We start from the raw sequence: 26,567 nt of genomic DNA on the forward strand, positions 1-26,567 counted from the left end.
GAACGGTGATGTTAATTAAAAGTTTTTTCACTCCTCAACCTCCTCAAGGAAAAATTCGAATTTTATCTCCTCTCTCACTTGTGAATATGGCTTTATTGCTCATGGCCATAGTGACAAATGTGATGTATGGCAATTTCTTATTTCAAAAGTCTTTTTACTTTGGATAGTTCTTGTAATGATTTTATGCCAATTATTAATAACATCTCCTTGTGTGTTTCTACTTATGATAATGACTCTCTTTTGACCACTTTTTCTATTAAGGTATTTTAATCAACTCTCTTTGAAATGAAATCTGACAAATCCCAGACCTTGATGACTTAAACCCTGCTTTCTTTAAGAGATTTGGGCACTTTTGTGGTCTTGAAATTTTCCACAAAGGCATTACATGGCTCAAAACTGGTAACTTTCCCCCTCATGTCAACAACATCACCATTGTCCTTATTCCCAAAAATAACAACCCTAAGTCGAGTGATTTTCGCTCTTTCTCCCTTTATAATGTCGTTTACAAAATTATTTCCAAAGTTCTTACTATTCATTTGAAACATTTACTCCCTTAGTGCATTTCTTTTGTATAATAAGCTTTTGTTGAAGATCTATCTATCCTTGATAATGTTGTGATGGCATCCTAAGTTATCCACCACATTATGTAAAAACATAAAAATAAAAGGCAACATTGGGGTGGTTCATTGCTGATTTGATACTAAGCAAAATTACAATTAAAAATATATAATATGGTGCCAAAACATTTTTTTGTACGTGTGTACATCTTGGCTACGGTATATCCACATTCCACACTCATTCGGATCCATCATTTCTTGGGACAATAACATTGTCTTCTGAGGCAGATTCCCTCCTGAACACTGATCCTAGTTGAATTCCAGCACCTGCACGAGAACTTTCTTGGCCAGAGAGGCTATTATCACCTCTTTGTCCTTTTTTCTTTGCCTTTTGTGCCCAACCTACAAGGCGTGCTTGCACTTGTTCATCAAATATGGCCTTCTTAAAGTGAGTTCCCATCTACATTGTGTGTAACATGCGTTAGAATGTCAATGCAAAGAGACCTTTAATTTTAAATATAAGAAAATAGGTTTGCAATTGAGATTGTTGGAAGGAAATTAACTCAAAACTCACCTGTGTAACGATTGCATAAAGTGGCAGGGTACTATAGCTACATAGTAACTGAATAAATACCCTACGAACCCAACAAAAAGGGGTAAGGAAAACATTGAAATTTAGAATGCACATGGAAAGAAGTCAAAATATAAAGAAATTAATGAAGATAATTTGAGCAATAAGGAAGTAAGTAATTTGGTTGGTTGGAATCTCATGAATACAAAAAATAGGTGATTGGAAGGAAATGGATCTCTTCATGGGAACATTTTGTACTATCCCTTTCTTCAAAAAAAAATCAAATAGGTGAGGCTTTACTAAAATTTGTGTACATTTACAAAGTATTGTAGTTACCCAATAATGAGCCTTGGAACAATGTAACGAACCCGCCCCATTATACAGGAGTCAAAGCCATATGTAACCTGAGAAACAAACTAAAATGGTTATATTCATTAAAATTATGAGAGAAAAAAACAATTACAAAACCAAAAGGGAAAATTAAAATGGAAAAGCAAAGGAAACCGTAAATTGTGCTTTATTAATCCAATATGCTTACCCATATCCAAAAGAAAAATGCAATCTCAAAAGCATTTTGGAAGAGGATGAAGTGAATCAGGAAGAGGACAATGTGCGGACGATTAAACCAGAAGTGGTCATCTCTTGGTTGAACAACTAATTCACCTTCTATGGCCGAATGCTTCTCAGCTACTTCATGAGCTAGTTGGATTATTACATGCTCCAACTTAGTACCCACAGCAAGTAGAAGCTGAAGAATGCAAACCAACAAAAGAAAAAATAATTAAAGAGGAAGATATATACAAGGTTGGGAGACAAACAATTAGAAAAGAAATACATCAACTTGTATTGTATGCATAGAGAATTAATGTGTAGACATTCCTATGCATACACTGTTAGCAAGAAATAAAAATTGATAGAGGGGTAAGTGGGTAATACTTGTATTAATACATGACTCTTCTATAGGTAGAATTTTAATTATGGAAAACAGAAAAAGAAATTTTACAAACCACTGAAAATTTAAGCGCAAAATTTAATCAAGAGTATAGAAATTTAACTAGTAAAGTATATATGTTGCTTACTATTGGGAAATAATTACCTATCCTACAAGAACATCCAATTCCATCCATTTACCCCCTCTAAGAGAAAAAATAGATAAATCATTAACACATGACATGTTACATTAATGTAATTGTAATTGGAGTTTGAAGGATTTTTTAGACCAATTTACTACAAGCGTTGAAACAGTTTTGCTCTTGAATTGTACTTATTCAGAAATTAAGATATGGTGATGTGTTAACGGTTAGAGTAAAATAAACGTACACAGAAAAGAACCAATCAAATTTATCAATTTACTTACAATGAGAGGAATGAAAGAAATCCAGAAATATGCGTGCCAACCTGTAAAAGTAAACCAAACATCTTAATTTTGAGAGTCAAATTAATTTTCTTTGAATAGAAAAGCCAAAACATGCAATTGAACCACTACTCCTTATAGGCAAAGGTATATCATTATTGTTTTTTTTTTTAACTCAGGTATCATTATTGTTAATGATCCTCGTTGATCACACTTGAAATTAATTACGTATACATAAAATCCTTCACATCCTTTTTTTATGTGCAAGAATATTTTATTTACATTTATTTCATCAACAAAAGCACAAAAAGAGATTAGTAGGAAATTGCTACATTCGTAAACAATGTCACATGATATAAAATTACCAACAAAATTGATCACTTAGATCGATGAAGGCCATAAGTAGAAACACAAAACAGGTTCTGGATCCCAGTTTTGGGCACCACAGAGAAGGTTCAAACATAGCAGAGGCAATTAGACTCTGTTATATATAACATGTACACATTGGCTTAGGTGGGCTCATTGGGTTTATTATTAAAATGATTAAAAAAATTGGAAAAACCAAAAGAAATGAAAATTAATATTCTAACTCAAAAGTCTAAATTATTTTATAAGTATATCCACTAAATCGCATTAAATGCTTTTTTAATGCTGACTTTTATATTAGGCGTTGTTTCAATTTTTTTTACATAGTTGGATGGATTTAGATATGAGATTATCAAATCCGATTCCCAACTTGATAAATCCATGAACCCAACACAAACCAAATTTATGGTTGGCTCACATCAGATTAGTTGGGTCAAGTATAGCCATGATCACCATGCATGATCCATCCATGTTGTCAAGAAACCACAAAGTTATAGTAAAAAAAGATGATTGGGGTTCAATGTGATACAAGATATTGATAACAGAAAATGAAAATATATACTTGCAATTTCTCTGGTCCAATAAAGTATGTAATCAACTTATAACTGCAGTATTCAATTCATAAAAAAAAAAAAAAAAAAAATTAACAATAACTTTAAGTAGAAATTATAGATAACATGCAGTAGTAAAAAAAAGGTCATAACTTCAAAGTCTAGTAGCTTACCATGGACATTCAGCAACATAAAGATGACCACAAAGATCCAAAGATACCAGCTGCAACCATGAAATTGTAATCGTAACTACAAAGAATAAAAAACTTACACAATAGGCTAAACAACAAAGAAAGTTTGCAATTGATGAATGAAGGTGTGTGATAAGTATATAAGCATAAATAATTACTAGAGAATTATTCTTCAGAAGCATATACCTTATACCAACAACTTTCTTGAAATCATCTTCAAGGGTACGAATCATGTATTTATGGAAATTAAACTTTGGATTTCCTTTGCAGTGGGTCTAAAACAGAGATACAAAACAGATAATATCATGAATCAATTATAGAAGCCACAGCCTAATAGCAAGCTAGAGCTTATTTTACTGCACATTAAATACTCACCATAATGAACCCAAGCCTTAATGTCACATAATCTAATTTGGTCACAGATCCATAAAATTGCTTGAAGAATGATTTCTGAAAGAAACATGAAAAATGAGAAAGAATTACAATAATTTCAGTAACAGCATGACAAAGTCACATGACCATAATTTCTATAGTTACTAGTGTGTGTTGCCTATAGTAAGGATCAATCACAATTTTAACCCCTTAAGAAAATTGTCAATCGGTAAATGAAGCTAGACTGGATCAGAGACAGTGAACCAAATAAATTTAGCATGTGTGTGGTTGCGCTATATAACTTGTAACGGAAATGGTGGCATTAGTGTGTCTTCAAATGAAACGATTAGAATATATATATATATATATATATATATAATATCCTCTCTTTTATCAAAGTTTAAGACAATTTAATACTTGTAAACAACTTACCACCCAACCCAGAACAGCAGAATCTTTGCCAAGACCAGTAAAACGATTCTGGATAAAAGCGTGTTGGTGAACATGAGTCACTGTTGGTTCCAAAACTGCATTAAACCAATATGCATTTTAGCAGAGTAAACAATCGTTGGATGGCTTATACGAAGTTTAATACTAAGCATATTATGCTAATCCAATCTAATGTGGTGCATATTTGCATTAAAAGTTTCTTGTTGGTCACTCGAGGCATAAATTGAAGCGATTGAAAGATATGTAAAATGAGAGATAGGTTATGAGATAGCTTTTCAGAAGTTCAATCAGCAACATAATTTGTAAAATAATTATAGACTTAGACTTGGGCACATTGAATTTTTTATCAGTTTTTGTACATTTTCCTATAAGAAATGATGGACATATTTCATTAGTTGTTTTGGAATAGATTTTGATGAAAGGATACAAAGCTCATCTAAACTGATTGGTGCATAAATGCATTTGAAGTTTCATGTTAGCCATACATGCATTTGAAGTTTCATGTTAGCCATTCAAGAGACATATATTAAAGAGATTAAAACAGTTGTAAACTGAAAGATCAATTATCAAAGGAGAAATCAAGTAAAATATTGAGTTAACAATATGTAATTGAAATTTAAACTGAATGGAGAACTGAGGGGTCACTCCCACTTCAATTTTTATATATGATGATGATAAATAGAAGTTTTAAAAATTAGCAATCACAGAAACAGAAATTTGGCCTACAGGATCATGATGAGTTGAAAGGCTTAGCGTTTGATGGCTACCAAATGCTCCACAGGTTAATGAAATAATTGAACATAGAGAAAGTAATTAACCAATTAGTATATCTGTTTACCTGGTTGTGTTTCATTTTTATTGTCATTGCCAATAGAGTCTTCCCAGTGCTTCCACTCACGTATCTGTTAATCAGAGTTAATTTTTTTTGTTTTTATGGAATCAGAGTTAATTATTAGTACTGTAAAAAAGAGTTTTAAACTAGCACATCTTATAATAAAGCATATTATGCACTCACTTTTAACCCTCCAAAGACAACAGTGAGAACACAAAATGTGACATGGGCCACAGCTAGGACAAAAATAAAGGTATGAAGGTGGTGCAGTGCCTCCACAGATAATAGAGGAACCTTGCCCTGAAAACAAAATTTAAATACATATGATACTTTGGTTAGGCATATTAAAATTGAATATCGAAGGCATAAAAATGAGAAATCATCAAATAAAAACTGTCGAAATAACTATGAATATGATAATTGAAACAACAACAACAAAGCCTTAGGTCGGCTACATGGATCACACAACGGTCATTTGACACTATTAAAAATCAAACATTCAGGAATATTATTAAACTTGAGATCTCCCTTGATAATCGAAAGGAAGAGATAAAAATGACCATAGCATAACATGCATTTTATTCTATGGTTTTAATACCTTCCTAGCACAAAGTTTTTCTCCTGTTGCTGGTTGGTGATCCTCATTCTCACTCTCACTCTCAGCTAAAAGGCGCCTAGCAGTGCCAGAAATATCAGAGAAAGAGAAAAATGTCTGAAAATGTGATGTGGTTTTTGTTGATTCTTCCTTTTCTTTATCCTTTAGACTGCAAGGAAGCATATGGTGAGTCCAACCCACTGGAACACAAATTCTGATGATCCCATTTTGTGTTATTGTCAGTAGCAGAGAAATAAAGCCCAACAGCATCAACTCTGAAACAAAAACAGAAAAGGAAAACAAATACAAATTAATCACATCCCGATTTTCATAACGAAAGTCCCTGCATACCCATTAATCATTAAGAATTATGCATTATTTAATCAAAATTAGAATTTTATCTCAATTACTAATGCCTACTTAAACTCTAATTTGAGAACCACGCCAAAAGCCAAAAAGCATGTATAGTTAAAGCGCCTAAGTTTTGTTTCAAAATTGATCACATCATCCCATTTAGCCTATAAAATTGATCACATCCCATTTTTTCATATAAAAAAACTCTGCATACCCATTAAAAATTAAGAAGAAAAAAATGGGAAGTCAACTCTTTGATATTTAACCATTTTTCTCGGCTGATCAGTCGCTAATTCCTCGCCAACAGGTACACTCATGAATCAAAAATTAGACTTTCAATAACTCGTGTTGACTTCATCATTCAACTTAGTCTTGCAAAACTCTAACTTTGAGAACCACACCAAAAGAACAAAAGCATGTATAGTTGAGGATCACTTAAGTTTTGTTGTAAAATTGATCATATATTCATATCTCATTTAATAAAAAAAAATGTAAAGAAAGGATAAAAAGAAGTACCTTCTTTGATTTTTTCCAGGGCTTCATAGAGTGGCTTCTGATTCTTCCTCTTGAGAAACTTCCCTCCATAATGAAGAAACCTTTCAGCAGCAAACGAAGCAGCAACAATCACAGAACAAACAACAGCAACAACCCAAGTGGGAGTGAATTCCAAATTGTTCCCTTCTTCACCTCCACCACCCATTTTCTCTGCACTCTTCTAAACCTCTCTCTATATCCCTATATATATAATCTCTTCCTCTCTCTTCTATTGTGTTAATTTCAATTTTTCTGTGTGGAAAGTAGAAACTATTCAATACCCTTTTGGTTCAATAACTCGTCACATTCAAAATTTTAATTGTGCTGAGGTTTGAACTCTGAAAGCTCGAATTTATTGTTGTCTTTGGAACATGATGAAATTGACATGCCTTAACAACTCTTGTAGGGTGTTCATTCTGCAAAACCACGCGGTTAAGGCGACTTTTGACGCATGAACGTGTTACAACTTAATTACAAAAACTACTATCCTATAGTCTCACGATTCAATGCTATGATCTATGTACAGTATCTGATTCCGTTTAAACTATTGTTCATTTATAGAGTTTTTCTAACCTTGTATACGAGCTTCTTACTTAATTAGTGCAAAAGACCAAGTGATTGGTCCATCACGTTGGTTTAACTCTATTATATTTCAAAAGAAAAACGTGATGTAGTCATAAACAAAACAAAGTGATTGATTCGGTGCCTTAAATTTTTTTAAGAGGGTACCATTGTCTTTTCACCAAGAATCAATAAAAAAAAATTCACCTCTTTCTATTATTAACGTATAGTCAACAATTTTTTTTATCAATTATTATAATAAGATTTCTTTTCGTATCTTTTAGCACATTATTTATTTTTTTACTTTGAATTGTCTCTTTCTCATATGAATATCGGAGAATATGAACATATTTTCAATAAAGTTAAAGGATAAATTTTAAAAAATATTATAATTATAAACAAATTTAATTTTAATAACTAAATTAATTAGTGTAAATTAGCCCATTGGAGAAATTATTTGAAAGAATACATTTGTTCTAATTATTTTAGCCCATTGGAGAAATTATTCCAAATTAGCCCATTGGAGAAATTAGTCCATTGGAAAAATTATTTTAAACTTTTTTTTGCTTAAATATTTTTTCCTTTAAAATACATTTGTTCTAATTTTAAATAAATATTTAGTCGTAAAGACCGATTTATAAGAATTTTTAAAGAAGAAATTAAAAAAAATTAACATATATGTATATAAAATAAAAAATTATGAAATTATATTTTAATAAAAAAAGACAAATCAATCAATTATCATTATATAATAAGAAGGTTTTGTCATCTAAGAGATGCATGTAGCATCACTTTATTCATTTTTTTTCCTAAAATTCGTCGATTTTTATTTTTGTTTTTAAGTCATAAAAAATTATTATATTTAATTATAATAATTAATTTTAGCATATCTATATATATAATTATATATAATAATATTTTAGTCATTTAATATTTAATACTTTAGAGATTATTTTTCTATTGAAATAATCTATTCTTTTAATTTGTAAAAATATGTTATTAGAATAATTATAACCATTCCAACAACACATCGAATTATGTCGTCAATATAAAAAAATTATGTAGGCAAATATTACGTTAGAATACCTCATTCATTCTTTTTTTAACTGAAATGTAATTGATTATTTTTAATTTATTTTTTAATTAATAAAATACATAATTACAGAAATTAAATAAATTATAATGATTATTTATGTTGATAACATATATATATATATTAAACATTATATTAATATAAAAGAATTGCATATTATAAATTCAACACTCAATGCACATATCACGAGTCATTACGCTAGTAGAATTCAATATAATTTTTATTAAGATGAAAATTCAAACGAAAAAAACTCTGTTTTTTTAGAGGAGAAAAAAACTGTATTAATTAATTACTTGCAAACAGATATTCCAATTATTTATATTTATGTCAGGCTTAATCTATTTTTTTTATTATTTCTATGGTTTTCTAGGAACTGTAAACTTTAAGTCCATGTTTAATTTTATAGTTAAAATTGTTACTATACATGTTCTAATACACATCTATCAAATAAAAGTAAAAATATGGATTCTAATATATACATCTATCCCGCAATCTTACGACTTGCGTACTGCATTCAACATTACCAATTAATAAGCTTCGCTAACCTTTCATTTATTTGGATCAAACAATTTTTTTTCTATCATTATATTATTCTGTAATCAATAATTTATTGATGATAAATTTTTATTGAAAAATCTAATTGATAACTTTGAGGTCTTTTCTCCTTATCATATTTTTCTATTTATGAATTAAAAAAATCTTAAAAAAATTAAACTCAATTCTACTTGAACTAACTAGGTCAATTGTTGAACATTCAAATGACACAACTATAAATTTCATATAAATATTTTAATACAAAACTTCAGAAAACAATTGTTGGTACAATTTTTTTTCTATCATTATATTAGTCTGTAATCAATAATTTATTGATGATAAATTTTTATTGAAAAATCTAATTGATAACTTTGAGGTCTTTTCTCCTTATCATATTTTTCTATTTATGAATTTAAAAAATCTTAAAAAGATTAAACTCAATTCTACTTGAACTAACTATGTCAATTGTTGAACATTCAAATGACACAACTATAAATTTCATATAAATATTTTAATACAAAACTTCAGAAAATAAATATATAATAATAAAATATTTTTGTAATGAAGCTTAGGTTTAAATGAAAGGACTGATCTTTATAAAGTTACAAATATTTAAAAGTGTCAATATTTTCCTTAAAAAAAGTGCTAATACTGCTTGACCCGCATCACAAAAGCTAGTCTCATAAAAAATTAATATTTTTCATAATAAAAAATATTATTAGATATTAGATTAATGAATATATTACTTTTATTACAAAGTTACTAGACAAAATTATGTCACACTAAAAGTATATGCGGGTGAATTTTAAACAGCATTATATAAATGTAAATAAAAAATTTATTAAATATGTAGCTAAAAATTGAAAGAGGAATAATATTTTTTTAAGCAAAAGGGACGACCTGAAGCAAAGTAGAGGGAGACATCCAACCAATTTAGCACCCCTCCCTTTACTTCAAAAAGACAACAAACCCCAAATATATATAATAAGTTAATAACAAAAAAAAAAAAACCAATTACAGAAGACAAGGGATACATAAACCAAACACTTTCCGTCTACTTTTTTTTCAATCTACACTACTTTAATTCTCAATATATACTACTTGAGATTTTCTCTCTCTTTTTCTTGTTTTTTTAAATTTAAAATATTATAAAATATAAATATTATATTATATAACTTTTTAAATTAGTTTTAAAATTACTTATTTATTAAATTAATTTTTTTTATTTTTTTATTTTTTTTAAATAAAATGATATTATTAAATATAATTAGTTTTGTTTTATTATTTAATTTACTTAACATATTTTTTAGGTGAATATTTTTATTTAAAATCTGAATTTTGTAATATAATTATTTTTAATATAATTATGTTACTAAATATAATTAGTTTATTTATGTCATTAGATTTAATTAAAAATGAGAAGACTTTTTTGTTTAACAAATTATTTATAAAAAACCATTATATTGCATTATCAATCAAATAATTAAACAATTATACTTGGTTAAGGAAAAATTTAAGATGAAAATATGTTAGGACAATTGTTTCTGTACCATATTGCCGGCAAGTTCCACAATTTATTTTCTACTTTTGTCGAAAAATAATTGTTAATTAAATATCTTTAAAGATATTTTCTATATATTTTTATCATAAAAAATAACTCATATTTAGCAGTTATCAATATCTTTTGAATATTTTAATTTTTTCTTTTCATTTCTGCAAGCCATAAATAATAAAAATATTAATTCTTATCACTTAAGTCAAAAATAACTGTTAAATAAATATTTTTAATATATTTTTATTTAAAGATATTTTTAAAGATATTTTCAATACAACAATTACTACTCTTTAAAAATTTATGTCTATTGTATAAGATAGATGTATCAATTATTTTTTTTACTATGTTTTTTAGTTTATTTTAATACTACTAACTAATTTTCTTATTTTTTTAATTAACGAACATAACAAAAAAAAATATCAATAGCACATAAATTTAACTATAAAAGTACATACAAAGTAACTAAAAAATTTTATTTTAATTTTATCCAATTTTTTTATTTTTCTATCTGTATATTTTTTCTTTAAAAAAATAAAAAAATTTATAAAATTTAATTTAATAAATAAGTAATTTTAAAATCAATTAAAAAATTATATAATATAATATTTATATTTTATAATATTTTAAATTAAAAAAAAATAAAAAGGAGAGAGAAAGTACAAAGTAGTGTAGATGGAGAAAAAGTAGGAGAGAGTATTTACGGAAAAAAACCACAATAGTTTATATTAAATATTACTATATTAAATGTTAATTTTTCATTATTTTAATCAATTTTATTTGATAAAGATATTCCATATAAATAGTACTCTATTATTTTATTTTATTTTCCCATTTTATCTTAATATTAATTCCTACAATTATATAAACCGATGCAAATCACGGGTACTATATACATATGCTACATATATATTATATCTCAATCTTTATTTGGTGTAGTTTACTTACGTCTGTAGCCATAAATTGGAATGAATTTTGTCCGAGTTTGTTCCGCGTCTGGTTACTTCAAATAAATGAATTTAACGCACCGAGTCTATCAGTAATCAAGTGGGGTTGCTTTTAACTGGTTACTTATTTATCGATTTTAGATAATGTCTAATATTTTATTTATTTGCATATTAAGACAATTCCATGTATGATCCCCATGTGTGAAACCTTGTAGTATTTCTTCAATTTCCCACTTTGGAATGAATTTTGTCCGCGTTTGTTCCGCGTCTGGTTACTTCTTCAAATAAATGAATTTCATGCACCGAGTCTATCAGTAATTAAGACGGGTTGTTTTTAACTGGCTACGTATTTATGGATTTTAGATAATGTCTTATATTTTATTTATTTACGTACGTATTAAGACAATGCCATTTATGGTCCCCATGTGTGAAACCTTGTATTATTTCTTCAATTTCCCACTCAATATTCCTCAGATTTCCTGCTCTACAACGCTCCTGTTGTGTCCCACTCACGAATTTGATTACTACCAAGCGTGGATCACTGCTTAAAATTAGTTCAACATAACTACTCAAAATGAGAATTTTATTATTCATGATGATTCTATCGTATTTAAATAAAATTGTAACCAATAGTCTAAAGAAAAAAAAAAAGTCACGAACTTGGCACACAATCTTATGCTTTAATGCTTGTGATGTGAACTCCATAGTGCATGTCTTAATTTCTCACTGTCTGTCCCATGGGCCACACACGATCTTTGCATATGCACAGCTTATTGTCTCAGAATTTCATGGTTCTAATTAAGGTCCACATAGTGCATGTCTTACTCTCTCGATCGCAATCTCCTGCAGTCCTGCTTGTGATGTCCGGAGAGCGAAAATACCAAATGTTTATACGACAAGGATCAAACCATCTACCTCCTTTCATGGAGATAAGTTAGCACTTAGCACTAATTAAGTGACATTCGCATTTAGCTATTTGTAATATATGTATATCCTTTTATGTGATTTAAGTAATAATTTATAATAAAAAAACAGCTATGCATTGAATCATTAATAATATAAAAAGTTTTATATTGTTGTTAAATCTCAATTATGTATATGATAATAAGTTTATTAACTTTTTAAAATAACTATCATAATAATCATTCCAATAAAAATTTATAATTACTTGACAATATAAAATAACTTTACATTATTAATGCATCACTGTTAAACTTTAATTTAGTAGTCTAATTAATTTAACAATTCATCGACTAAATAGTTGATAACACCAATTAGTTAGTTAAATTATGAAAAATAAAGGTTTAGATTTTATGAAATTCTCAAATATATTAATGCATTATAGAACATGTTTTTTGACAAAAAATTATAGAACATGTTTGTTAATATCAATTTTTTTTCTTTCTTTTAAATGAAAAAAATACCTAGTATGGATTAATTACTTGATGTTGTTTCACCTTAATTAACTAATGAAACCAATTTCAAATCTTATATACTTAATTATATTAAATATTTATAACGAAAATTTTGTTATATATATAATCTTATTAAACTTGAGCAAACACTACTACAAAAAACACAAACAAAGACAATGGAAAATAACATACAAAGACGGTGGAGCACCGTCTTTGAATCTAACGTCGTCGAAAGTTTATGACGAGCCTATAAAACGCGTCTTAAAAAAAACGTTGTCTTCTAAGACGGTCGTTAGCTAACGACCGTCTTAGAAATGTAACTTTCTAAGACGGTGGTTAGCTAAGAAACGTCTTAGAACCTTTCTAAGATGTTTCTTTGCTAACTTTTTAAGATGTTTCTTTGCTAACCACTGTCTTAGAAAATTACATTTCTAAGACGTTGTTTAACTAACGACCGTCTTAGAATGTTATTTTGACAAAAAAAAATATTAAATTTAAAAAATAATAAAAACATTATTTGCTATCAGTAGTTTCCATGTTTTGGGACTTAGTAACATAAGAATTTATTTTTTACAACTATCTTAAACAAACTCTAAATTTATTTCTAATAGACCTTTAAGACAAATAACAATAAGAATGGTCCAAAAACATAATACTGGGAGCTATGATTAAATAAAGAGAGAGAACTCTCATGATCAAGGAAAATTACTAAAGTAGAATTACCTTATTAAATTTACTATCCTACAGAGGAAAACTTACAATTTTGCCATCCCTCCTTGCTTCTTCCAAATATTGGTCTCACACTTCTTTGGTGGTAATAACTTTCACATTCCCAGCAACAAAATCCACGTTATCATCAGAATCATTATCCTTAGCTTTGTTCTACAAGCATTAGAAATATGAAACTTCTCAGTCAACTTGTTTATCAATGTCTACAAAGTTAAGCATTGAGGATTTCCAACTAGTACATGACCTAATTAACACTCTAATTTTTCAAGCATTCAGGCTAAAATATTACTTTCAAAAGCAATTGAAACCTTTAATTAGATAGGGAAAAAAAGAAATTATATGTAATTATATGTAATAAATCAGAGCAATCTAGAATTTAATGATTCCTATGAACGGATTTAAACACCATCTTTTGATTTTGATAACAGAAGATAAAATAAAAACGATATAGAATAGGGGGGAAATGAATGGTCCAATCATGTATCAACTGCCAACAAAACCCATCTGAATCAATTTAAAAAATACATGCAGCCTTTAACTAACTGTAGGAAAAAAAAAGTTTACCAATTGCATGAAAGTAATATTTTAGCCTGAGCTTTGCAACCATGACAAGAAACATTCAACAGATTCTATCTTTCAACAGAATCATAACAGGCCTTGCATGAAAGCTCATTTAAGATTAGAAAAATACCTAGTGTATACTGAAATTATTTCATATTTTGTAAAACTATCCTCTTGAGAGCCAATCTCATGAAGATATAGACAATCTGGATTGCTGCAAGGCTGGTCATCAAGATCTATCCCCAACCAAGCTTTAACTAATGAAAGAACAAATTATATAATTCATAAGGAATTAGTAATTTTCAAACCATGTTTCTGAGCCATGCATGACAATATTTAGTGGTTCCAAAACAAGCCTTGCAAATGCATAAATTAAAACCTCTACCCTTTGTACAAATTAAAAAAATCCAAAAATTACAATTGAATAAAACCAAGACACACATTGACATAACAATACAGTGAAACACACATTTCAGTTTCTGCATGTGCAACAAGGTCATTAACTAATAAGAACTACAATCAAATAAGAGAGAAAATTATACCTTGATCTTGGCCAACATTATCTTGAACCTATCAAAATCATTGAGGGATGCCCTTCTCTTTCTGACAATGAGTTTCTGCCCCATGAACTCTTCCCTCACTTGGTCTTAACATTTGTTCATTAACAAGTAACATAAACAAATATTTTCAATTATAACCTAATGATAAAAATTAACAATAACAATAATCGATAGAAAAGCAACGAAACAACATCCTCCATGACTTTGACAAGACCTTTCTTCTTAGGGACCCTCTTAATGTCAATCTTAATGTCGGTTAAGGAAAGCCTTTTGAAATTGACTTGGGACCTCACCATATCAGGGGCATCAACAAGAGCCTAATATTATTAGCATTATCAACAAAGCAAGAACTAATTCTAAGAAAGCATGCAAATGGATGTGTGTAAATGTGAATAAAGGTAAGAACTTGGGTGGTGGTGGGGGAGTTACTCTGTTATGGTCAATGACGTCGACAATGACGACAAGCCTGCCATATTCCTTGCCGTAGTTGATTTGGGCAACCCTCCTGATCTCAACATACCTCTTGAAAGGCTGAACAAGAAATAGAGAAAACGCAGTTAAAATACAACAATATGAAAGAGAAGAAGTAGCGTAGAGTGAAAAAGAGAAGGAGAGGAATCACCATTTTGGCTTTAGATTGCAGAGAGGTAGACACGGTACATGCATCTAGGCAAAGCCACCTTCTCCGAGTTGGCGCACGATGTGGAAGCAGTTCTCATTGATCCAAACATCACCTCTGCCGTTCACGGAGTCGTAAAGTGCGTTCAACCCAAACTCCGAGCTGACGCGTGAGGGGTGGAGCATCTCGGAGGCGAGGTTGCGGGGCGCGCGACGTGGTGCCGTAGGGGGTGGATTGGTTGTTGTTGACGATTTTTCCGATTGTTGGTATAGATTTGAGAAGAATGGAGTGTAAATGATGGATTAGGGTGAGCGTTTTAGGGATTTTGAAATTGTAAGTAGTGAAGGAGCGTGTAAGAATGACAAATAAATCCAGGTACACGAAATAATATTTATCAGGGAAAACAATTATTTCTAAATTTTAGGAATATACTAAGTAAAAAAGACAAATAAATCCAGGTACATGAAATAATATTTTTAGGATAACCATAGAAATAATATTACTAAAAACTATAGTTGAATTAAAATAAATTTTATGAAAATGAATGCCACAATTTACTTACTGTTTAAGCGATAGATCAAATTAATCTAAGTTTGACGAAAGAAAAAGTTTAGGGTGTGTTTGATTTGCATTTTTATTTTCTGTTTTTATTTTCTTAAAATTGTTTTCATTTTTAAAATATTAGAATTCTGAAAATATGTTTGGTTTGACTTCTTGTCTTTTTATATTTTTAGATTTGCTTAAAATTATATTTATTGTCATCGCAATTTCATTTTATCCGAAATAAGATTTCTTTTCTCAACTGTAAATACTAAAAATGAGAATTTATTGTTTTCATTTTCTGGTTGTTTCCTATTTTCATTTTCACTGTTTTCAGAAATCCAACCAAACGCATTTTTATCACCATTTTCTATTTTCAGTGACAATGAAAATACAAAATAACCAAACCAAACACCCCATAATAAACTTAGATTCTAGAACAGTTAAACTCCAGTATTAATTGCATCATTGCAATCGTTACCCCTTGGAATAGACCGAAGACATCATTGAATAAATAATGATCATGATGCATATGGTATTTGAAATTATATGCACCCACATTTCACAAAAATTTATAATATGAATATTCAAAAGACCAATGATGTAATTTGAAAAAAAAAATGGTCATCATTATTATATCCATATTGAAACGTCGTTGTAATACTGTATTTGTAATAACACCCACCAGCATTTTACAAACAAGTGAAACAGGGAAGTGAACCGTACATAACCTAACAAGCATGCATAAAATATATCCCAAGTTTTTCATAGTGAGACATTTAACGCATTCACACATTCATGTAATAAGAAATGTCAGATAAAACTCCAACAACTCATATTTTATCTCCATAAATTATATTTGAAATACACACACACACACACACATATATATATATATATATGAGATTCGAATTGTTTGATGTTCACTAGCATGTCAATCATAACTGCCACTCTTTACTTTTTCTATCTGATTTGTTTATTTGTCTATTTAGGAAATTTAATTTATTTACTTAAATTATAAAATAGAACATGAATTTGGATTCTCATCGCTGAAAAGTTGTGGCGCGTAGACATAATGAATAATATAAGGAACATTATTATCCTTTATCTTAATTTCCTCTTTTGGGTGCCCTTGATGAACCTCTATTATTTTGGTTGTTTCACTAGATTTGCCGTCTCCTTTTTCCTTGGTTGATTCACCTGATTTTTTATTATTATCATCATCTTTTTTCTTGGTTGATTCACCAGACTTACTGTGATCCTTCTCTTTGGTGGTTTCTGAAGACTTCAGTTCCTCTTTGCCCTTCTTCTCTTGATCCTTTTTCACTTCCTTTATGGAAGTAATCTCAGCATTTTTATGCACCTTTTTTCTAAAAAATGATATCAATTTCTCAACTTCAATGGTTCCTTCCACTGTTACAGTTTGTGCCTTCTGGTCAGTTTTCACATTGAAAATACCTACATTAATTTCTCAAATCAAACTTAGAATTAGCTTGTTTGGTTAGATGGAAGGGGATTCAAATATTATACTATATTATAAATCCATCACTATGAGTTGTGTACCTTTGTGCTTTATTAATCTACTTTTTAGGTCAGCCTCACATTTGTCACAATGCATGTGAACCTTCACCGAGATGATGCGGATAATCGGCTTGAAACCACACATGAAAATAATTAATTAGTTGCCATAGTCCCAAAAGTATTTCAAACATGAATTGAATGATAGATTATTTTGCTACTTCTCTTTATTAACCACTTTTATCCAATTTTTAAAATCTTGACAGTTTTGCAACTCTGTCGAGATACTTAATTAATCATGGGTTGAACTGGTCAGTCGTTAGTTGAACGGTGTAAATTAATGTAATTGCATAACATAAAAACTAACATATATATATATAGTAGGTGAGCATCACTTAAAAAAATAGAAAACCTTTTACACTTTTGATATATTATAATTACATTCTTAATTATTTAGGTTATATTTGACTCAAATTTTTATTAATTTCAAAGTTACTTTAAAGTTAAATATCAAAATAAAAGCTTTAATTTAAAAGTAAAGTAAAGTAAAATTGTTTCATATTTTTTTAATTTTAAAATTCCTTTTAAGCTAAGAGTTATTTAGTAAAAAGATTTAAAACTTTCAAATTTATTTAAAACTAATTGCCTCACTAAAACCAATATATTGATAAAAAAAATTAAAATATGATGTAAACTTAATTAGTCAACATAAATTTTCTTTAATGATAACAAAATAAATAAAATATTAAAATATATGTTTAACATTTTAATTTAAAAACGTCAAACATTACTTTAATTAATAAAAAATAATTTAAAATATATTCAAAAAATATTTTATTATTCATAAAAATTAAATAAATTCAAGTATTTATTAAAAAATATAAAATATATAAAGTTTCTATATTATTATAATTCACTAATAATGAATTTGTTTTTAAACAGAATTCAATAATGCCAATATATATTTAAAATTACTAAATAAATAATATTAAATTTTTTATAAATACATTGTCGTAATTAAGATATAAAAAACTTAAAGAAAATTATTTTTAAAAAAATAATAAATATAAATTAAATTTATAGAATAAAAATCACAAATATTTAACATATCAAAGTTGTATTTGACTATATTATTTACTCATTTAAGTAACACTCTTTTTATTTCTTACTGAATACATTAAAAATTTTAAAACTGATTTATTAGGTTTTTAGATATGTCAAAATTTATTTTAGTAATTTAAGATATGATTTATAAGAATTTTTATATATAATATTGATTACATAAATATAAGTATTATTTTCAAAAGATAACATATCTAAAAAATCTATATTATTGTTCAAAAATATATTTAGAATGTAAAAATGAATTATTTAAACATAGTTTGATAATGCAAAATTAATATTTTATATAAAAAAATTAAATTAAATATTTTTTTTATTTTTCTAAAATAAATAAGTTATAAGCAAATTAAGACTTCTGGATAAATAAAGATAATTTAATATATATATATATATATATATATATATATATATATATATATGAGAATTATTTAATGGGGAAGAGGTGAAGTACTTAAATTGGAAAATCAGTATAAAAAAAAATGTATATTTGGGTCGTGTTGGAATTCAAATTTGGAATTGTATGCATAAGCTATGTGTAAATTGTTAAAAAGCTCTATGTAGTAATGTAATTGAACGCTACTTTTTTTTTTCAAATTTTGTTCTATGAAAATATATTATTTATTTTTCTAGAACTATTTCGTGAAAAATATTTGACTCAACTTCTTCTTTTGGAAAAAAAAGATAAATTCAAAAAAAAAAAATCTAGCCAAACCAAAAAAGGGAGGGAATAAATTATCACTTATAATATTTTTAATATACATATATATATATATATATATATATATATATATATATTAATATTGTCAATATGATTCGTCTTAACTTAATCATATGAGTGTCGTTGCATTTTTTTTTTCTTCTAACCAGTTTATTTTAACATAACTAAAAGTATGGGTTGGACGAGTAGATATTTAATTAGATAGATGTCGTTATCAATGTATTTTAGTGTTTTAAAGGGAAAATGAAATAGTTGGTAGTGAAAGGATAAGAATATGGAATTTCATGAATGGAAAATAATCAAAAGTTTAATCAACGAAGGGAGGGTCGATGTTCCCATCACAAACCTCCCCAAATTATAACGTATGACAACATCATAGACTAGGAGTAGTTTATGGTATAATCGAAATTTCATTAGCAGATTGATACGATAAACATGATAATTTAAACAATTAAATTGATTTATATGATTCGGTTAATTTATGTGTTTATTTTTTTCTTTCGCATTATTCATTATATTTCATGTTTTTCCTTTTTTTTAATTATATAATTGCTGCACTAATAATTCGAACAATATAATTTTAGACTGTGATGTTTAAATTGAGTATGAAATTTGATAGTGAAATTTAGTTGACTTTATCTACAATCTAAAATAAGTTAAATCTGATTATTGACTTTGGACTATATGCACATAAAATACACAATGTTTGAACTCGTTTCGGCCAGCGTATAGCTAGAGTTTTCAAATTAAGACTAAATACTTGTGGCTATTTGTTTTCTTCTATTCCGGGTAAGATTTCTTTTTTTGGGTCCAGAATCCGAGCAAAGTTTAAAGTTAAACACACCAAACCTTGGATATTAAAAAATAAAAAAGGCCAGGCAAGTTCATACAAACTACAACCTTTACCTTTACCATGTGTTTGGACGAAGAAATTTAAAATTTTTAGAAATTTTAAATTCTAAAAATTTCAAATACTTCAATTAAAATTCTTTTATTTTCAAAATTTTGTATGTGGATAAAAAAATTAAAATTATGAGGATGAAAAAAATGAATGAAAAAAAGAGAAGATATGATTGGTATGCTAATTATACGTGTTACTCTATGCTCATACCCGATCGATATTTTAGGAGCTCAGACGGTGTTTGTTGAAGAAGACTGTAAGAAGATAATTTCAATTTCTCACCTTTTAGAAGGAAATTGAAATTCTAGATTTTTAGTTGTTTAAAATTCTATTTTAAAATTCCAAAATTTTAAATTCTTTATAAAAAGCATCCAAACAATGAATTCTAAATTACAAAAATTCAAATTCTCTGATAAATTACTTTCCTCAATTAAAATTCTCTATCCAAACATACTCTTAATAAATTCATGATATCAAATTTTCTGCAATGAATGTGGAAATCCAACATTTATAATATTAGTATGTAGAGACTATTATATTTATATATTTGCCTTATATAGGTGTTATCAGGGTATATATGAATAATATGATATATCATAAAAGAAAGAATAGCTTACATCTTTTATTTCCTTTGTCTTTTGTTCCGTAGTAGTAATATCCTTAGGCTTCACTTTTGGTGATATTAATTCAACTTTTTTCTTGCTCTTCTTCTCTATAAGCTTCAAGATATTCAAAGGGTCTATTTTCCCTTTTGCCTTGATTTCTCCTTTCTCAAACTCTATTTCCACACTCTGTACCCCTATTGAAAAATCACCATGACATAAAATTATTAGCTCGATCTGTTCATTAGTGCATAAATTTCGATCAGTAAATATTAAATGTGCTTTATATTTCTAAGACTATTTACTTTTTTCTTTATAAAGTTTTTGGCAAATTTGTAGGAGAATTAACAAGATTAATAGAACTCATGAAAATTAAATTAACCATAGGGGAAAAAAATTAGAATATGTTCATACCTTGGGTAACCATGAGATGCTTCTTGATTTTGCTCCCACATTCCTCGCAGTGCAGGTTAACTTTGTAAATGGCAGTGATCACTTCAATGTCTTCTTTCTTCTTTTCTTCTTTTCCTGCTGCCATTCCCTATTGTGCCAAATGAAGGCTTGGAGATCGAGAATGAAAGAAGCAGTTTAAGAAAATGGATCAAGATCACTACAATGTTACATATTGAAATTTTAAAACTACAAGTTTTCTTAACAAAATTTCTTTCTTGGTTTAGCTAATGGTAGCTCACCAATTTCTTGAAACTTGCTTACATGAACGAAAGAATCTTGTACGTTTCACCCAAATGGGCACAATCAGATGGTTAGTTGAGGATGTTGAATTTTTCATTGGTTTTTAGAATATTGTATAAAATATTAAAGGCTAATTATACCAATTTGCTCTTAACTTAAAGCTAATTACACTTAGACTTATATATTATGAACAATTTAACAAGGTTTTAAATTACCGACAAATGCAGCCAAACAAATATAATTACACTTGGAGTAACTCCAAAAAGCTTGACGCGACAGTTGGAATCACCATAATTTAAAATCTTACAATTTTTATATGATATTCTTACGCTGTGACACCCATTTTTTAATTAAAACTTTATACAATTCTTTCTTATTTTTATATATAAATCATATACATGGCCCATCCCGTGTAACTTCCTCTTAGACAAATATAAATAATGCTTAAAAATAACAAGGAGAATAGGTATGATTTTATAAACAAAAATGGTTTGAGTGTTAATTACTACACAAATAACCTTACAAGAGATCGATGAAATTATCTTCAAAATTAATTATTCAGTATTTTTATTAAACAAAAGAAATATAAATAGTTATGTCAAAATATATACCTTTGAAAAAAAGTTATGTCAAAATAGCTTTTTTTCTTCAAAAATTACGAGATTGTTTAATGACTAAAATTGATGTAATCTATAGATATTAAGAGACAAATTGTCATCTTTATTTAATAAGGAACTAAATTAATGCCGACATTCTCTATCTTTTAAAATTAAATTGATTTAAGATATCATTTTAAGGATCAAAACAATTATTTTCACTTTTCTCCCACTACACCCAAAAGAAAAACATTTATTTTCACTTTTAAGAACAACAAATCGGTTTATATAGTTAAACCGCTTTTTGAATGGGCTGCCTCTGCCTGACCCACCATTACTCAACCACTATTTATATGTATTCAATAAGACTAAATTGGTAAATATACCTTATTTAATCTATCTAATATCTTACTCATACACTTATATATAAAAAATATTATTTAACCTATGTGAAATGAATTTTTGATGTTTTAAAAAAATATTATTCAGAATAATATAATAATTATCAAAATTATACCGATATAATTTTGATAATTATTATATTATTCTGAATAATATTTTTTTAAAACATCAAAAATTCATTTCACATAAATTATATATACAAAATTTTATATTAATCCAAAATCATTTATTATTCTCATTCATATAGATTAAAATCAACTTAATATAAATATTTTAAAATATATTAAAATATGAATCATTTTATTACTTTCATGTTGATCAATTTTAACAAAATTTGATACAAACAATTTTGATAATATGTAGATATAATTCAACGATTAAATTAATAAAATTCACATTCTATATCAAGTTATAAAAATGATATAATAATTATTAAAATTTAACCGATATAATTTAATATATATATATATATATATATATATATATATATATATATATATATATATATATGCGCTCTCGGGGAGATATGTGTCACATGGATGTTGTTTGAGCATGATCCTATCTAGAATTCTAAATTTTACAATAATAATAATAATAATACAAATCTGAAACTCTAAATGGAGGACAAGCAAGGACAACCAACCAAGAGAATCGGAGAAAATAACCAAATATGGCTTGATCATACGATAGATACTAATTTAATTTTACAGTTATAATATTAATACAAGCTATTAATAACTAATGACATGTCAAGATTAATTATTATATGTGAATAGCAGGAAGTAACAAACAATGACTTGCCAAGATTAGTTGAGCTGTTTTATCGAACATGCATTGATCGACTTGAATTAATTGACTATTATCAAGTGGGGTTTAACAAAAAAAATATTTACCTCAAAATTCACGACCACTAATCACATTCAATTGAAGACAATATATTATTATTGTAGTTAAATAAGTTCTAATTACTACCAACTGTCAACATGCAATCTTGGGCCGTTTTAGTTTTAATTTATTTGTTTGAATTTTTGGAGCTTCTTTAAAGCTCTTGCTATTTAAACCCCTTTCATCTAAGTACATCCACATACCCCCTTTCTACCTCCCCATTACCCATTATACCCTTTTTCTTAAACAAGTATATCCCCTTTGCTTTCTAAAAATGTCTTTCCAAAATTACATATACTTATTTTAGAAATGTATCTTCACAACTATATGATCCATAGTTTCAAAGATATACTTTCAGAATACGTATATATTTTTTTAACAAAATTTCACTTAAGAATTAAGATGGTTGACGAGAAATAAAAAAATGATAAACGCTTATCTTATATCCTTGTTTATTAGTCTTATTTTAATCCTATCATTAGTATTCTTTAAATCCTATCTAAAATTTTATTTTCATCTTATCTTTATTATTCTTTAAACCCTAATTTTAAACTATATTTGTCATATATTCATTATATAATACTGTATTTTCATCATCATTATACAATATTTTGTATTTTCCTTCATATGACACTACGTTTCAAGATATTTTTATCACTAAGTTCATATATTATACGCCTTAATTACAAAGCAAAGATATTGACAATGGTTTCTTTCCTTTAAGTGTGTTCATTCATTTTCTAATCCAATTCTATGTCATTGATTCAGTCTCACATGAAATTAGTGATGAACGTATCTTGAAACACATTGTCACATGAAGGAAAACATAAAATATTGTATAATAATGATAAAAATATAGTATAATGAATATATGGTGAAGATAGTTTAAAATTAGGGTTTAAAGATTAATAAAAAATAAGATTTTAGATCAAATTTATGATGAAAATAAGACTAACAAACACGGGTATAAGATAAGTATTTATCATCTTTTTTTATTTCTCATCAACCATTTTAATTCTTAAATGATTTTTATTGAAAAAAATATACCTATTATGCAAGTATTTCTTTGAAACTATGAATCATAGTTCTAGAGATGCATTTCTGGAATAGGTATATATAATTTGGAAAATACATTTTTGGAAAATAAAAAGAGGTATACTTCTTTATGAAAAACGATATATTGAGTAAAGGAGAGGTAGAAACAGAATATGGAGTGTACTTAGGGAAAATGGAAGTGTAAATAGCAAGACCCTTCTTTAAATATCCCTATGTTGGGTTGAGATGGGCTAGGTTCCTTCCTCCTCCGACAATTACTCAATGCACTCCATTTTTATTAGTACACCCCATAAGCTAAAGTAATGAATTTGAATGGACTATTATGCCCTTGGTAGTGTTTTACTCCACCCCTACCACCAGAGACAGTGCTGTTGTGATGTAGTCGGCGGAAACCATTAACCTCACCCACTCCTATCCATCTTCATCTTCACTGCATCACACCTCTCGTGGTGGATGCGGGTCTAAGCTTAAGGCCAATGTAGTGTGGGAGCTTGGTGGAAGGTTAATAGTCGACGATGCGAGAGAAGACGACAAAAGGGAGATGTTTGATTATGAAGGAGTAAAAGAGTGTGACCATTATGAAATGGAAGCAAGGATTGAATTCGAGAACCATAAATACGAATTAATGATAATTGTTGTGCATAGGTATATTTTATGATTAAGTCATATAAAAATTATTTGATTTCCTCTCTTTTATTGTTTTTTTAGTTGAATAGTTAGAACTTTAATATCATTCAAATTATTGTCCAGTAGGTATTTAAAATGGTAAATTTATAGTGTGTTGGTGTTATATTTGTTGCAAAAACATAGTGCAAAGCTTGAGAAAGAAGTTAAAGATCTGGAGATGCTTACTCAGCGCGTCATACGCGTTCAACGCGACGCAGTCACCCAACGGTCAGAACTCGCTTAGTGCAAAGAAGACACATGGAAAAGCATGATACGTGAAGGCGCGCTTAGTGCGAGTTGTGCGCTAAGCGTGTGATCACCGACTCACTCGCTTAGTGCGGCGATCATGCTTAGCGTGAAGTTGCGTAAAATTTAAGCTAACCGCACCTATAAAAAGAGGAGGAAGCAAAAGAAAAAGACACACTGAATATCCATGAAATTAGAGCTTCCCATAGAAAGCAAAGGATATGATTCATGCAGGAATAGGGAGAATCAACCATTAGAAGTCATTCCTTCCCCCCTTCTCCATCCCTTTTCTCTTCTCATCACTCTCTTGAATTTGTAAAATCTCTCATGACAATGAGAGGCTAAACCCCTCATTGTTGGGAGCCTAGCAACCAAACTCTCATGATATAATTTTTCCTACTATCTATTCAATATTATTTCTATTTCATTGTCTTTTTTCGATGCGTAATTTCATTGATTGTGGTTTGATCACCCATATTCATTTATGTGTTTTAGGATTTAGGCATTGGGAAATATTTATCTCCTAAGAACTGGGAAAGGTCATCTAAATAATTCATATCTATGGATAAAATTACATTGTTTAGCCTATTTTATGCATCTCTATTTATAATGCAATTTAACTAGTTTATTTTCTTAAGGGATTAGGTAAATTAGGCTTTTTCACTTGAGGGATCATGGTTAAAGTATATGAGTAGATATAGGTGATAATTTGAATAATATTAAATAGAGAAATATCATTAACATTATATCGAGAGTAGTTTTGACAGGCTAGGCCCCAACATATCCATAGTCTGAATCAACCTACGCTTCAAGAGTGTGTTTTTCTTCCCTTGCATGTTTTAAAAAATTAGTGTAATTTTATGTCAATTTATTTTACTATTCTTTTCACAAATCTTTAAATCAATTCATTGATTACTTGAAAATTGGATATACACCAATTTAAGTACAAACAAAGTTCTTGTGTACTCGACACTCGAACTTCTGTTTTACTTTACTACTTGAGAGAATTTAGTGTAGTTGCTAATGAGTTAACAATTAAGTAATCTAGAATACAAATGTATTGTGTATTATTCAATCTACAATTATGGTTTTAGTCTGCTTCCATTTCTTTAGCTTGTCCCTAAATGTGTTGCATCCGTGGAGTTTGTTAATGGTACCCCTTTATTGCTAGATATACTCTTTGATTTTAGTTTTTTTTTTAACAAAAATACCCTTCATAAAAAAATGCTTTTATAGTACACGACACAAGATAGAAACATGTTTATGTTTTTCATTGAGGTGTGCATTCCCAATACAAAACTAGAGCACATCTCTATTTTGTATT

The 26,567-nt window shown here is 28.1% G+C and overlaps 2 protein-coding genes and 1 long non-coding RNA gene across 7 annotated transcripts; all 3 read right to left on the reverse strand.

The window, feature by feature from the left end:
• Positions 1 to 531: 531 nt before the first annotated feature.
• On the reverse strand, positions 532 to 7,284 carry LOC114391230 (MLO-like protein 1). Of its 2 annotated transcripts, none has more exons than XM_028352283.1 (13): positions 6,710 to 7,284; positions 5,843 to 6,114; positions 5,428 to 5,544; positions 5,251 to 5,314; positions 4,395 to 4,489; positions 3,966 to 4,040; positions 3,777 to 3,865; positions 3,573 to 3,622; positions 2,486 to 2,526; positions 1,667 to 1,876; positions 1,465 to 1,544; positions 1,132 to 1,192; positions 532 to 1,017 (listed from the first exon to the last, which is right to left on the reverse strand). In XM_028352283.1, exons 1-13 carry the CDS (start codon positions 6,891 to 6,893, stop codon positions 796 to 798), a joined length of 1,560 nt encoding a protein of 519 aa, XP_028208084.1. In that variant the 5' UTR covers positions 6,894 to 7,284; the 3' UTR covers positions 532 to 795. The 2 variants fall into 2 exon arrangements, with proteins under 2 accessions (XP_028208084.1, XP_028208085.1); XM_028352284.1 differs by having other exon boundaries at positions 1,465 to 1,532; positions 6,710 to 7,282.
• Positions 7,285 to 11,931: 4,647 nt separating this feature from the next.
• On the reverse strand, positions 11,932 to 15,672 carry LOC114390453. 4 transcript variants are annotated; one of them, XR_003661909.1, is made up of 5 exons: positions 15,302 to 15,672; positions 14,662 to 15,210; positions 14,250 to 14,376; positions 13,589 to 13,711; positions 11,932 to 12,265 (listed from the first exon to the last, which is right to left on the reverse strand). It is a non-coding gene; the product is annotated as an uncharacterized LOC114390453 (long non-coding RNA). The 4 variants fall into 4 exon arrangements; XR_003661908.1 differs by lacking the exon at positions 11,932 to 12,265 and having other exon boundaries at positions 13,331 to 13,711; XR_003661910.1 differs by lacking the exons at positions 11,932 to 12,265; positions 14,250 to 14,376 and having other exon boundaries at positions 13,331 to 13,711; positions 15,302 to 15,671.
• A 967-nt stretch (positions 15,673 to 16,639) lies between these two features.
• Positions 16,640 to 21,323, reverse strand: LOC114390213 (heavy metal-associated isoprenylated plant protein 4). Its single transcript, XM_028350916.1, has 4 exons — positions 21,114 to 21,323; positions 20,715 to 20,896; positions 17,402 to 17,489; positions 16,640 to 17,296 (listed from the first exon to the last, which is right to left on the reverse strand). Exons 1-4 carry the CDS (start codon positions 21,235 to 21,237, stop codon positions 16,854 to 16,856), a joined length of 837 nt encoding a protein of 278 aa, XP_028206717.1. The 5' UTR covers positions 21,238 to 21,323; the 3' UTR covers positions 16,640 to 16,853.
• Positions 21,324 to 26,567: the final 5,244 nt, after the last annotated feature.

The sequence above is a fragment of the Glycine soja genome, chromosome 16 (genome assembly GCF_004193775.1).
Source record: "Glycine soja cultivar W05 chromosome 16, ASM419377v2, whole genome shotgun sequence".
Lineage (NCBI taxonomy): Eukaryota > Viridiplantae > Streptophyta > Magnoliopsida > Fabales > Fabaceae > Glycine > Glycine soja.

What these genes read in the sequence shown, in the direction of transcription:
- LOC114391230 (XM_028352283.1), bottom strand. Translation starts at nt 6,893, where the DNA reads ATGGGTGGTGGAGGTGAAGAAGGGAACAATTTGGAATTCACTCCCACT. An exon ending in CTGCTGTTCTGGGTTGGGTG is followed by an intron (nt 4,041 to 4,394) that starts GTAAGTTGTTTA and finishes TGTTTCTTTCAG; the next exon opens with AAATCATTCTTCAAGCAATT. An exon ending in CATTTTTCTTTTGGATATGG is followed by an intron (nt 1,545 to 1,666) that starts GTAAGCATATTG and finishes TAACCATTTTAG; the next exon opens with TTTGTTTCTCAGGTTACATA.
- LOC114390213 (XM_028350916.1), bottom strand. Translation starts at nt 21,237, where the DNA reads ATGGCAGCAGGAAAAGAAGAAAAGAAGAAAGAAGACATTGAAGTGATC. An exon ending in GCATCTCATGGTTACCCAAG is followed by an intron (nt 20,897 to 21,113) that starts GTATGAACATAT and finishes ATTTTTCAATAG; the next exon opens with GGGTACAGAGTGTGGAAATA. An exon ending in AGACAAAGGAAATAAAAGAT is followed by an intron (nt 17,490 to 20,714) that starts GTAAGCTATTCT and finishes TGTGGTTTCAAG; the next exon opens with CCGATTATCCGCATCATCTC.